We start from the raw sequence: 13,318 nt of genomic DNA on the forward strand, positions 1-13,318 counted from the left end.
GCAGCTGTAAGGAGTCTCCTGCACTGCAGCTTCAAAAACTCGATCTCAGACACCCCTGAAACATTCGAATCTCGAATTTTGGTGCTCATTAATGGCACTTGCATATCCCGAAAGCTGAAAGTGTGACAATGGTCCGCCCTGCAGGCTCTCATTGATGGATTACCAAGGGCGCGTCAGGCAACCCTGGTTGGAAGCTGCGGTGCGCCGGCAAGGCGTGACAGGGACCAAGGGGCTTCAGAAGGTGGGTCAACATCTATTAAACTAGCTGTCAAGGGCACCTGTTATGCATTCCGAAGTTTCTGAACCACATCAACATACAGGCGAAAATATCAGGCTGGTGTGACAGGCATGGGCTTGAGCGAGGAGGAGCCCTTAATGGAGCAGGATCAGTATGGAGTGAGACTCCGAGCTGCTGAAATTGGCATGAAATTGGCATGAGCATGTCTATCATCTTTTGCACAACCCTTGTTGCTTTTTGATGTGGTTAACAGGGGCATTGGTGAAGATGCTTGCCAAGTCTGACTTTTGTTTAAAATTTCTCGACAGAGCGATGCATCATCCAGTGAGGGAGATGATTGGGAGGCCATTGCCCAGCCGCCTCCTTACCCCTTCCCACATGGGAACGTGGAACTCAACATTGATGCACCCGGAAGTAAGACCCAGTTCCCACACGTGCTCAGGGATTGCTTGCGCTCCTCCTGATGCACTGAATGCCCTGCATGCTCATTGACTTGGGTGTCAACTATGTCGGATTGTTTCTTTATCCGTTTCACTTTGACATGCTAAGAACATTGTGGGAGAAAAGGTGCTATCAGATTAGAGGTATTGAGTATTTAGAATGTTTGAGTTGTTGCAGGGGACAATGGTGAGGACGAAGGGCCTCACGGCGCAAGGAAGGGGCCACTGACGAGGGAGGAGAAGATGATGCATGCCTGGCTGAAATACTACAAGAGCGTGGCAAACAAGGAGAAGGCCCAGCTGCAACGGGAGCTGCACAGGGCAAACCTGCTGTGCCTGCTCGCGCATGGGATTTTGCTGGACCAGGCTGCCAATGAGCCCCTTGTGCAGGCATGTGATCAGGTCATGTCCACTTGAAGTGACGTGCATTTTTCTTCAATTCCCTATTCTAGTAGGTGAAGTGCACACAGTGACGGGGCTACATTTGACATTTGTGATCATGACGGTGTGTGATCTAGGCAATGCATGCCCTTATGCTGTTCCGCTGGCAATATTGACATGTTTAATGTTTCCATGCTTCTCTTGTCCGCGGTGCAGGGCTTGGCGTTGTCTTTGGCGCTGGCAGACCATGATGTCGTGCCAGATGTGCATGCCAAAAAGGGCATCAGATCCAGCAGCCTGGTGCCTGTCACAACCTGGTTCAATGGCGCCTTCCGCCAGCTCTCTGCAGATGAAGCTGCCCAGAAGGTGAGCTTCTCCAGGACATTCTCTGCTCCATCAGCTGGCGAGAACATATTCGCAAGATACATCTTGATGCAACTGGGCGGGCGGGAGTTTCTTGACCATGCATTTCTGCTCCACAGGGATGACTAACGGATTTTGTGATCCTGCAGCACTGATGATCATGCATTGATGAAATGACCTCGATGCAGGGAGATGAAGGGCAGGCAGGTGGGGTGGATGCAGCTGCTGAGAGGCTGCAGCAGGTGGCGACACAGAAAGAGGGCAGCGGCGAGGAACTCGTAGCCCTTTTTGTGGCCATCATGCGCTCTGTTGGCCTGCTGGCTCGCACTGTCAGGTGCGCAGCTGCTCTATCTTGCCTCTGTGAGTGTGCTGCGTTGTCCATTGGAAATATACAGAGGGCCGGGCCGCCATTTTTCTTATGAAACAAGTGCCTGAGCAAGCGAACCGAGAGGTGATCCTGCAGTTCCGTAAGCTCATCCGATGTTGATGCAATGATATTGAGGAATGATTCAGCCAGCAGGGGCGGGTTATGGCCAATCATTAGTGCTCATGCAATCTTGTTTGGAAATATTTGCAGAGCGCTGGACGTGCTGCCGCTGAAGCCCAGCAGGAGCGAAGGCAGGGGGCGCGGCCGGGCCGGCGGCCAGCCGTCACAACACAAGCCGGCATCTGCAAAGCCCGCGAGCGCTCCGAGGGCGCCCAGGGAAAGCCGATCACCAAAGCGACAAAGACCTGCCGCCCCCAGCGAGGACACTGCAGATGTGGACGAGCAGGCAGCACAGGCTCAGGACAGCAGGCGGGGCGGTAAGGGGAAAGGCAACCGCGGGCGCGGCAGAGGCAGGGGGAAGGCGGCAGCAGCAGCTGCAGAAGTTGAGGGTGATGGGGGTGGTGAAGGCAGGGAAGTAGACAATGGAGAAGGGGATGTGTCTGGGAAGGGCCGTGGAGTCATTAGGGGCAGAGGTGGCAGGAGAGGCGGGAAAGGCAGGGGGCAAGGCAGGGGCCGAAGCCGAGGCAGTCTTGAGGAGGACGCTGTGGTCCTCTTGTTGGATGATGACCCTGTAAAGCAGGAGGCAATGGAGCGGACGTTGTCTGAGCAGCAGAGGAAGCGGAAGGGTGACATGGAGTATGAGAACCAGCTCGCGATGGCCTTGCAGGTGGGGCTTCCGGACAAGCTGTATTTAGCAAACTTGTTCTTACGCACGATTATTTTATGAAGGACCTGCGGAATTGGTGCGCTCATCTGCTGAATGAACAGTATGCCTGCAGGCCTCTCTTGCAGGTGCTGGAGAAGCGGCACCGTCGTCTGCAGACGTGAAGACGGGCGCAATACCGGCCACTGCTGCCGGCAAGGCTGTCAGTGCCAAGGCCATGGCAGCCGCGCAGCGGAAGGCTGCCGCAGCAAGCAGCTCCGTGCAGAAGGCTGAGCCCAAAGCCACCTCACCAGCCCAGGGGTGCGCACTGATCTGATCATCTCGAATTAAAGCGCTCTTGCAGCGGTTGAGCTACGACCTCTGTCATTCTCAGTGTTTGCCTCATTTCCATGCACCTCATGAGAGGAGAGCAGCCTTTCTTTGTTAGGATTGCTGTGGTTAATTGGTTTCAGCCAGGTGGAAAGCGATGCTCGTTTTTCTCCTCCAACATGCAGCAACCAACGTGAGCAGCATGAACTGTGTTGTGTCCTCTATCGCTCAGTGGGTGATCAAGCAGATGATCTTCGTCTTGATCAGGCAGCTGACATATCTTGACAGTCGAAGCCAAACTCAGACAGGGTTTTGGTCGCATTAGTCGTCACTTGTCATCAGTGAGGTAATTGTGGTATTGCCTGATCAGGCGGCTGGCGGGGTCGATGTGGGCGCGGTCGCGGCGGGGCCTGGACGGCCGCTGCTGGGCCGAGGTGTACTGCGGATCGGCGGAGTCCGGCAGCTGGGTGCATGTGGACCCCCTGACTGGCATGGTCGACAGGTCAATTACATCATTTCCACTAGTTCCTGGTCCCCGCTCACCAGGAATGTAAATGCTGCTTGTGCTCTTGGATCTTTGGCTACCCTAGGACTGCGCCAAATGTCTTCTCTGCACTAGGCCATTCCCTCGCCTTGTGCTGTGAGCATGCGAAAAGCGTGGTGAAGCACTCACTATATCAACAGCGCGCATGCAGCCTGCATATTCACCTTTGACAAGGTGGATCTTGGTGGCCAACAGGGCACAAGATGTGGAGAAGGGCTGCATAAGGGATGCACCCATGGCGTACGTCGTGGCGTTCTCAGGCAACAGCGCCAAGGATGTCACGCAAAGGTGCCTCTCTCTCCAGGAATTGGGCGCACCGTGATGGACAAGTTGCTTAATGTGTCAATAAACTTGCTGCGCATGTTTTGACGAACCGAAGGCTCCAGCTGCAGTTATTGAAGAACCTAACCGAGCGCATGGTCACTGTGCAGGTATGTGAAGAGCTTCAGGGCAGTCCAGAAGCTGCGCGACGAGGAGTGGTGGCAGCAGACGCTGCAGCCTCTTCGGCCGCAGACGGCCATTCTAGCTCCAAAGGCAGCCTCCCTTCCATCCAGCAGCACTACCCAGCCTGTCATTGGCGGCCCCAAGGTACATGCTGCTCATGCAGTGGTCTCGCCATCGTTGCATTCAGTCTGGCACACTATGCAAGGTTTGTCAAATGTGCTAGTGCCTACGCTGCCTGCGGTTTGGCAATTTTCATGTTTTCTCAGCATGACTGGGCTTGCATGACTGCTGTGCTGCTGATGTTTCAAGTCGACTGTGCAGCAATAACAAATGGAAGATACGATGTGGACTTAGTCATGAGTGCGCTTTTGTGTCAGGGGAAGCAGCGGGCGGTGGATTTGGTGGCGGCGCGGGAGGATGCGGAGTTGCAGCAGAAATTCTCATCCGAGCTGCAGGACATCCCCAACACCATCCCAGCCTTCAAGTGCGTCCTGCTACTGCCTGACTCAATTCTTATCCAATTATTTTGCCTGTGGGCGGCCCCAAGGCGCAAGTATGACAGAAATGCGGTGCTGCCCTTGGGTTGCAAATGTAGCTCTATGGGCTGCTGCATGGGCTTCATTTCTGAGGAACTTGACTTGAGCTCAAAAGAAGTCAAACCCAAAAAGATTTCTATGTTTGATCTCAGACTGTTCCCTCACTTTCTCCTCTCTGAGAGAATGAAACCAACAAAAAAATTGGAGCTGACAGCCAGCGCATGCACAGGAGCCACCCACGTTACGTGCTGGAGCGCCACATAGGCCGCTACCAGGCGCTGAAGCCGGGCACCTCCAAGCTGGGCCTGCACCGCGGCGAGCCCTTCTACCCGCGCGACTCCCTGCAAGACCTCCACACAGTGCGTCTCCCTACAATTCTCCTGAAGACACCATATTCCGCGAGTGTGCTACGTGTTGGAAAAATCCTTTTAGGCGGGTCATTTGAAGTGGACTGATTGTTATGGCACGTTTTCGCCTGACGCCCTGCATGATCTCCACGTTGTGCGCGTCCCCCTGACTTCTCCACACTGTGATGCACGTTGGTGTGACAGGATTTCTGTGCTCTTTACTGCCCTTTGCATGTGGATGGTTGCCTCATCTCTGCTTGGGGAAGCAGCCCTGCTGCAACTGTGCCACATGGATTGTGCCAGGGGTGGGGAATGGATATACATGCAGTTGAGTGATTTGAGAGTTTTTTGTAAGCATGAATCGACACTGGCGTACGATTGAGTGGCCGCTCCTGCATGTGCGCTGCAGGTTGATATATGGCAGCGCAAGGGGCGCCATGTCATCGACGCTGAGCTGGACAAGCCTGCAAAAACGGTCAGCCGCCGCGGCACCAAGGACGATCCCAAGGCTGCCACCACACCAGAGGAGCTTGCAGAGGTACATTTGCCGGGCTTGCAAATGTTCTCCTTTGTTGACTGTCCTAATATTGCACGCCGGAAAAAATGGCGCTACTAGGGGTGGGTGACCAGAGGGCATGCGCGTGACAAATATTGGAGTATCACTTCTTTCTGCATTGGACAAGCCAGGTACCTGCAGTAGCAGACGACGGGCATGCATGCGAACATGCCTGGTGATCTGAAAGTTGAACGCTTGGTCCCTGTCAAACTGAAAAGTGCTCGTCTTGATTTGAATGAAGTATGATGTTGGCAGGCGTTCCAGGATGACGAGGATGATCTTTTCAAGCCGATGTCGCCCAAGGCGCCGGCTTCCAGCGAGACAAAGCTGTACGGCCACTGGCAGACGGTGGAGTGGATCCCTCCCCAGGCCAAGGACGGTGTCGTGCCCAAGAACGAGCGCGGCAATGTCCTCTGCCCACCCCTCGCCCACGCCCTGCCCCTGGTGAGGTCCTGCTTACAACCGGCGCACTCTTCTCACATTTACGGCATTGCAGTCTTTTTCTCCCTGCGATCCTTGTTCTTGTGCTTGTCACGGCTGCCATGCTAGCACAGGAGCAGTTTTCCTGCCGCTGACGTGAAGCAAGGCGCTGCGGTGGGAGTATGTCAGCGCACTGTATCTCTGTGACGAGTATCTTGATATCATGATATTGCACGAAGTTCTGGTCACTGCAGACAGCATGACCTGCTGCTGCTGTGTGCGCTGATCATATCTGCAGGAAATGCCGTTGGATTGCCTTACATTGCCTTCCGATGCATGCGACAAATGAGAATTTTTCATCCCAAAGCGATGCAGAAATCTCGGCATAGCATCGTGGCATAGCCAAGTGGCAAGAAAGTGAGACTGTGCAATGCCCAAATCAGGCGCTCTATGTGCACAAGGGACGGTGCTCTCCTTGAGATAGTCACACGATACTGTGCAAAGCTGCACGGCGACCTGTTAATGAGAGGAAGCTTTTTTTATAGTCATGGGGCGCTAATGAAAACCTGTGCGCGCAGGGGACGGTGCACCTGTCGGACATGCCGCGGGTGTCGCTGGTGTGCAAGGCGCTGGAGGTTGACTACGCGGTCGCGATGACCGGCTTTGAGACGCGCGGCGGTCAGAGCGTGCCGGTCTTTGACGGCGTTGTCGTCTGCGAGGAGCACGCGGACGCAGTCAGGGACAAGTACTGGGCCGCCGAGAGGTGCGCTGCTCACGGGCGATCATGACTCATCATGACTGATCATGACTATGAAGCGCTCTGTCCAGCACCGCCCGTGCATGCCAATGTCAGGTTCAAGGTTGCAAAGACATACTTGGGGAGTGCTCCCATTCACTTTAAAGGCGCCGTGAGGTGCGCCAATCTCTTTCTGTCAGGCGGCCTCCCTGTGCCTCTTTCATGATATTGAGGGGATGCCATATTCCACAGCAGCCTTTTTTGTAATTTATTTGAATATGCCACATGCTAGACACCATTGGATTAGCTCATGCAGATTGATTCATTGCAGTAAGAGAACTTTACAGCGAGATACGAGTGAGGTGTTTTGTATGTCACTAGCACTGCATATACACCACGAGGCTGCCCCTTCTCCCCACACTTGGCGCTCTCACTGCTTTCTATGTCTTGCTTCTATCTTCTCTGCCAGTGATAAAGCCATGTGAGCTGACTGTAAGGGGCTTGCATGCAGAGGTCTCCCTATGCAAGGGGGGGATTTGGAAGTCTCAAGAGTGCATCTATCTTTGAATGCAGGGAGAGGCAGGAGAAGGCCGAGAACAAGGCGCGAGCCACGGCAGAGGCCAACTGGCGGAACCTGCTGCGATCCATTTTCACACGCATAAAGGTGCAGGGCGACTACGCTGACGAGCCCGACACTGCCAGTGGTGCGCCATGCATTTTGCCTTCATCTCCTTTGATGCCTTCTTTCCTGATATTCTCTTCCCACGTTACCTCCTGTTTGATTGCTGAAGTATGAAGGCCTGTAGAGCCTCATGTAGCCTCTGAAAAAAACTGACAACCCACCAGCCCAATTTTGATAAGTTCTGTCACAGCAAGTGCATTGCCCTGTGCGGCATGGCTGCCTTGTGAAGCCTGCCCCTCGGGGGACCCATGGAATATATAAGAAGATAACTTCAATTACAAAGAATGTGATCCACAGGAGAGGCCATTGACGAGGACGACATTGCAGATGAAGCTGGCGGCAGCCAGGAGGAGCCCATTGTGCTGGACATCTCGGGCGGAGAGCAGCCGGCCGCCGAGCGACCGCCGCCGCCCAAGTCCGGCGCGGCAGCCGCCGCAGCCGTGGCAGCCGCAAAGGCCGACGTTGCGGCGCGAGAGGTCGCGAGACGCACCTGGAAGGACCCTCTTGCTGCAGCCAGAGAGCAGGGACGATCCACCAGTGCAGCTAGCACGTCGGGGGCTACCGGTGTGAATGGAGATGCTGCCAGTGGGGAGGGAGTGGCAGAAGGCAAAATTGGGGATGTGCCGGCTGGAGTCAAGGAGGAAGCAGGCGCCGGGGGAGCAGGGAGAGGGGAGAAAGATGGGGGTGCAGGGCTGGCGAATGGAAACGGGGCAATGAAGCGGAAGCGCACGCGCAGCGGGATGGTGGTGGACTTCGAGGATATCTGACAGCTAAAATTTCATTGCAGGAGGTTTCTGAAACGATTTCTCCTAGTATCCCCATATTGTTGACTAATTGCGATGAGCCTGACTCTGTCACATGTAGGGAACAATGTATTGATCAAGATATGGGGCCGACTGACTGTTCATTGTTCTCCTGCATGTAATTGGTCTGAAAGCATGGTTGTATGTTGGGAAAGTACACGGCGCTGCCCTCACGTTGGGCCTCTACTGAGGTCTTCTAAGTTAAAAGTTGGTTTATTTACACAGTAGTTGCTAGACTTAATGACTTCACTTCTTCGATAACCAATGTTGACTTATGGGGAATCCGACTTTCAATGTCATCCCCTAGCAATCGGTGGCAGGATCAGGCCATCATTAAACCAACCTTCGATTAATAAATGTACAAGGTGCATTCCAATCACTAATCACTATAACTGCAACATTGACATGGCAGCTGCCTAAAAGGCTGGCTGCCAACGTGCTGCCTGAATCTCTGGTACCAGTCAGATACACAAGTGATCAAATGGCAACAGCAGGGGACTTGCAGCAGCTTATGGTACAAACATGTTGCTGAGATTGCAGTGGCTGCGCTGAGTTGCTGCAAACTAAGCAGGAATCTGAAGCAAAGCTGGCCGCAGCGAAGTGCCAAACATTCGGTGACATCTTGTGCGCTCCGGATTATATATTGTATAACCCATCAAGCAGCAGTCAATCCACGCATTGCCATCCCTGCAGGTCCCAAGACAAATTATTTTGGCGCACACTAAAATTGTGGGAGTACCGAGTCATCCTGTACAATGCATGGATTCAATAAATGCCAGACATAATAGACGCCCACCTGAAGAGGCCCATCAAGGCGCTCTTTATATGTTCTGTCCGAGCTTCATTTGTGCTGAGGTCTTCAGCATGGATCCCCTGCGCATAGCAGCACGGTCACATCCTTGCACACATGCTGCAACCCCCAATGTGGCCCGGATCTTACTACGGCTGACAAGTCAAGTCCCCCACAGCAACATAAAAGAGTGAATAGACGTTGATCTTCCTGATGCGCAAACAAAATGCCACTGTGAGGCATTAAACGAGCACTGCTGAGCTCCATGCTTGGCTGCTACATTCATCGTTCACACTGGAATGGCTCACCCCAAAAAGTACGGTCCCGTTATCAGAAAATATGAGCGCGTCAAGTTCGCCAGTGGCGTCCTGGAGAATCAGGTGGAACGTGTAGGCCCAGTCTCCTTGACCTGCATGCATGCATTCCTTTCTGTGCACTCAGATGTCAAGACACATCACGCATATGCCTGCATCACTGATGCAAGCCTATATCCTTGCTCCTGAAATTAACAAAGTTTCAAGAAAAGATTTTTTTGAGGATGACAGCTGTGAGCTGCGTGCCTGTCAAATTGCAGGCGTCTGCTGGCGAGCACCATTCAGTGGGGTCCTCCGGTCTGTAATCCACTACGCGCACCAAGCAGCGGTGCATGGTGCCACGATCAAAATCTGCAGTTTCAAGTGATGCTGTGTCATATTCCGCCCACATAGAAGCTGTCCTAAAGGTGGCCTAGAGTGATTTTGGGGATTCGTTGTAAAACCCCCACGACAAGCACATGCATCAAGACATGGATACCGGATTCCATTTCGGAATCTGGAGTCCAGTGTATTTCAATTCAAATCTACATGTCAAGGCAGATTGGCCACAATTGTTACCTCCAGCCTGATGCACCTGGCGCAGAGTCTCAAAGGGGACATTGGGATGGGACGAGCTGGCCACTAGCTCACGCCTGTCAGGGGCCCACTCTGCAAATGATATGGCACCGCCTCAGCCCAGGAACACAACTTTGATCTAAAACATGGATCATCACATCAGACTCCAAGCGGTCTAACTCCAATTCCAGCAATTTGTGCCAGCAAGGACTCTCAAGGCTTCACTGCAAGCTCTGTGCTATCGCTGTTATTTGTCACAGTCTGCATGTGGAGCGTAGAGGGAGGATGTGACATGTGACAATAAAGTGGCAGGTTGAAAAAATGGCATGCACCTTGGATCCTGCCCTCGGCTTCCCTCCTGTCCAAGATCTGCAGTGCATCAGGTGACGGCACCCAAGGGCACCACTTGCTGCTCTTGCGGAACAACCCCTGCCCACGCAGCCTCATCTTAAAATGGAGCGACAATCTACAAATCCCTGTCTTGATGCTTGAAAATACCCATCATCCCCACACCAAAATAATCCTTCTAACGAAATGCACACATGCATGCATGCGCATACAGCGGCAAGCGAAATATTTGATGGACAAGCTGAACGTGCAGAGGTGAAACAGAGGGACAGACACCTGCAGCTGGCCATGAGTAGTCTTCCACTTTCCACGAAGAAGTACGCGTGCATGCATGGTCGTGGCCAAGTGAGTGCATGTCAAAGACAAAGTCATGCGCCAATAGAAAGAGCACGGTGGGAGACACATCACAAGGTTTGAGAGTCACAGGTGGTTCAGAAGGACATCGAGGCACCTGCAGCTGGCCGTTGATGATGCAGGCGGCGACGTTGCGCAGTTTGACCCAGGCGCCCGGCTGCGGCAGGGGCACTTCCTGCGGCAGCCCCTCCAGCCCATACATGCGCACCGGCATTGCAGTCCCCAGCCGCGGGGCATCCTCACACCCCTGGGACATGCTATGCTCTCAGAGACCGTGCCAAATCATTTGGACGTCATCTGGATTACTGCTTGCTTGCCTGACAGATGCCAGTGGCGCTGACGGTGGGTTCACTGCATAAGCACCCTTGCTGCACATGCCTTGAGGTGGGTCATCACTTGTTTATTCATCAAGACAAACAGATTGACATGTCTTCTAACGACAGCCCAGCTTCATCTATATCATGCGTACTACATGCACCGAAGGATGCCCGAGCAAGTGCAAACTCAAGAACAGAAGAGCAAGGCAGCACATTTCGTTTCTATGAAACTCAATTCAATTTTGCCCTTACCTGGAGAGGCAGGTACACTGTGTTGTAGTGAAGGAGCTCCGTGTCCTCATCCAGGGTCACGTTCTGGTCCTCTGCAAAGTCATGCCGCGTGTCTACCCTGCACCATGCATCCCCACAAATTTACAAATTCCATTCAAGGCTGCCACTGCCATCATTTGGAGTCTGCCTCTGGCCCGCATTTGACTGCCTGTCTTGGTCTCGAGAGGGCAATTGGAGACATGTTTGGAGACATGTGCATCTCAGTGTGTAATGAAAAGAGTCTGCATGCAGGGTGTGACTTGCCTTTTGGGGAAGGGTGGCGCATCTGTGCCATCCCATACGTACATGATTCGCCGATTCCCCTCACCTTGCACATGCAGCACCTGTGCACACACAAAAGTTGATGTTTCAAGACCTGCGCATCTTGTGCCGGAGTGGTGTTTCCTGTGAGTGTCTGCCATCCATCGCAGCCTTCCAAACAAGCTATCTCGCTTACCTTTTAGAGCAGGTGATAGCTGTATGGACCTGGGGCTATGCCGAGGGTGAGAAGAAACCCTTGTTGCAGAGAGCTCCTGCGGCTGAGATAAATTGGGAATGACAGAGAGACAAGACAGAGATGAGACAGAGGAATGAGACGAATATGAGATGGGGAGAGCTTCACCTGGCAGCAGATGTCAAAGAAGGTGTTGCGTGCCAGGGAGCCATCTGCAGCCTCTGTGAACATGTCACGAGGGTCGAGCTCGTTGATCCTCCTCAGGTACTTGGAGGGGGCTGCATTCCCAGAGGGGTTGTTGATCAGGCTCATCGCATTTCGCAGCAGCTTCACAAGATTCTCCTCTCGGTCTCCCATTGTGAACCCCTGGGTGGACGCCCGGTATGGCATAATCGGCTCCCCCTGCAAATGAAGCCGCAGAGAAGTCTTGACTATTTCTCAACACATTGAGAACTAGCAATTGCATTCAGAGTTTTTTTGAGGATCTTCTGGTGTTGCAGGGTGATCACTTTGTGGAGAGGGCGGTGGGCTCACCTCGACTTCTCCGCCTCTGAACACGCAGATTTGGCACCTCTTCTTGGGGCCGATTGTGGCCACAAGCTGTGGTCTCTCCTTGTATTCCTGCACCTGGATGTGCAGACAGGCATGCTCTCAAGTGCTGCGCTTGGCAATTCTTCGGAACACCAAGACATCCACGTTACAGAGCCAGCAAATCCTACAAGAATTTCTGTTGCTATTTTTTGTGATTCGTGCTAAGTGTGCACACCGTCAGTCGGTGGATGCGAATGATGTCCCCAACGCAGTCTGGATTTGGCAGCAGCTGTGGGGGACCAAAAATGAGCACCTCGACCCCTTCCTGCAGGTACGGGTGACCCAGCGTGCTTGGATCCACCAGTCTTGCGTTGCACATCCAGTCTGCACAAGCACAGCACCGGACGTGTCAAGCTGCCTAAGATGTGATGCAACAGCTGGCCGCCCTTGCGGCAGCAGCAGTGTTCGACGCACCGACTCGTCTTGTTGGCCGTGGGACGCTGCATTCAATGAGCACTGCATAGAGGTTGCACTCCATTGGGAGGGTGCCCTCCAGGATGTCAGTCAGTACTTTGTACTCATACTGGGGAGGGCCCCTCTGCTGTTGCTGTTCCTGATGTGTCTGCTCTTGATCCTCGGCCATACTGCAGTGAGGGAGAACAGACAGCTTGTATGACATCGCTCAGCTGATTTGATGTCGGTGCCTAAAACCTCGATGGAAAATTGCAGATCTAGAAGCACCCTTGCTTGATGCTCGCAAAAGTCTCTATTTTTTGTAATATGCTGCCTTGACAGTGGTGTTGTGTGGCTTCAGGAAGTTCCCTGCTCACATCTGATGGCGTCACATCTAAGAAGTTCGCACTGCTCACTGCCTGCCTTTGAGTGTGTCATGTTCATTTGTTCAACTGTAAACATCTCAAGATCACTTCTTCTAGTTTGCCGAACGCGTCGGCTTGGAGTTTCCGGAGCGAAGCATGCGCAGCACGTGAAGTCAGGTGCCAAAGTGGCAGCTTCCAACATGTGATCTGACATGTGATCAAGACAATGTCTTTCGAGCACACACTATAGCACAGTGCTCCACCAATCTAAATTTTGCTGCACACAGAAAGTAAGGGAAGTTGATTTTCGTAATGATACAGTACTGTCATATAAAGGCAATCGTGATCTAGAAAAAACGCAACGCCCAGCAAAGAAGTGCCCCCCTTTAAATTACTTGCAATGATCTCACAGCATCTAAGTCAAGCTACAAAGCAAGTTGTATCAGGTGTTGACTCGTCACTACATGTGCTGCGGTGCAGCAACCGATTCGCCTTCCAACCGACAGGGGCTGCCAAAGTTCCCGGTAAGCAACGAAGATCTAGAATTATTGCCTGTAAATCTCTTCTTCCAAATGTCAAAGTCCTTACATCTGTTGCCGCCTTTGGTGACAGTTGGT

The 13,318-nt window shown here is 53.0% G+C and overlaps 2 protein-coding genes across 2 annotated transcripts; one reads left to right on the forward strand and one right to left on the reverse strand.

The window, feature by feature from the left end:
• Nucleotides 1–154: 154 nt before the first annotated feature.
• Nucleotides 155–7,914, forward strand: COCSUDRAFT_43451 (Rad4-domain-containing protein; the record flags this gene model as incomplete). Its single annotated transcript, XM_005645588.1, has 18 exons — nucleotides 155–241; nucleotides 547–652; nucleotides 857–1,080; nucleotides 1,276–1,425; nucleotides 1,611–1,756; nucleotides 2,000–2,226; nucleotides 2,317–2,576; nucleotides 2,689–2,873; nucleotides 3,253–3,384; nucleotides 3,622–3,714; nucleotides 3,858–4,014; nucleotides 4,248–4,354; nucleotides 4,636–4,765; nucleotides 5,163–5,291; nucleotides 5,565–5,753; nucleotides 6,308–6,492; nucleotides 7,039–7,169; nucleotides 7,445–7,914. The coding sequence occupies 18 exons, from the start codon at nucleotides 155–157 to the stop codon at nucleotides 7,912–7,914; spliced, it is 3,108 nt and encodes a 1,035-aa protein (XP_005645645.1).
• Nucleotides 7,915–8,715: 801 nt separating this feature from the next.
• Nucleotides 8,716–12,526, reverse strand: COCSUDRAFT_43452 (hypothetical protein; the record flags this gene model as incomplete). The annotated part of the gene is made up of 11 exons (XM_005645589.1): nucleotides 8,716–8,823; nucleotides 9,049–9,149; nucleotides 9,613–9,702; nucleotides 9,942–10,038; nucleotides 10,409–10,558; nucleotides 10,881–10,977; nucleotides 11,205–11,242; nucleotides 11,521–11,754; nucleotides 11,887–11,979; nucleotides 12,119–12,267; nucleotides 12,358–12,526. The coding sequence occupies 11 exons, from the start codon at nucleotides 12,524–12,526 to the stop codon at nucleotides 8,716–8,718; spliced, it is 1,326 nt and encodes a 441-aa protein (XP_005645646.1).
• Nucleotides 12,527–13,318: the final 792 nt, after the last annotated feature.

This window comes from Coccomyxa subellipsoidea, assembly GCF_000258705.1.
Source record: "Coccomyxa subellipsoidea C-169, whole genome shotgun sequence".
Classification (NCBI taxonomy): domain Eukaryota; kingdom Viridiplantae; phylum Chlorophyta; class Trebouxiophyceae; family Coccomyxaceae; genus Coccomyxa; species Coccomyxa subellipsoidea.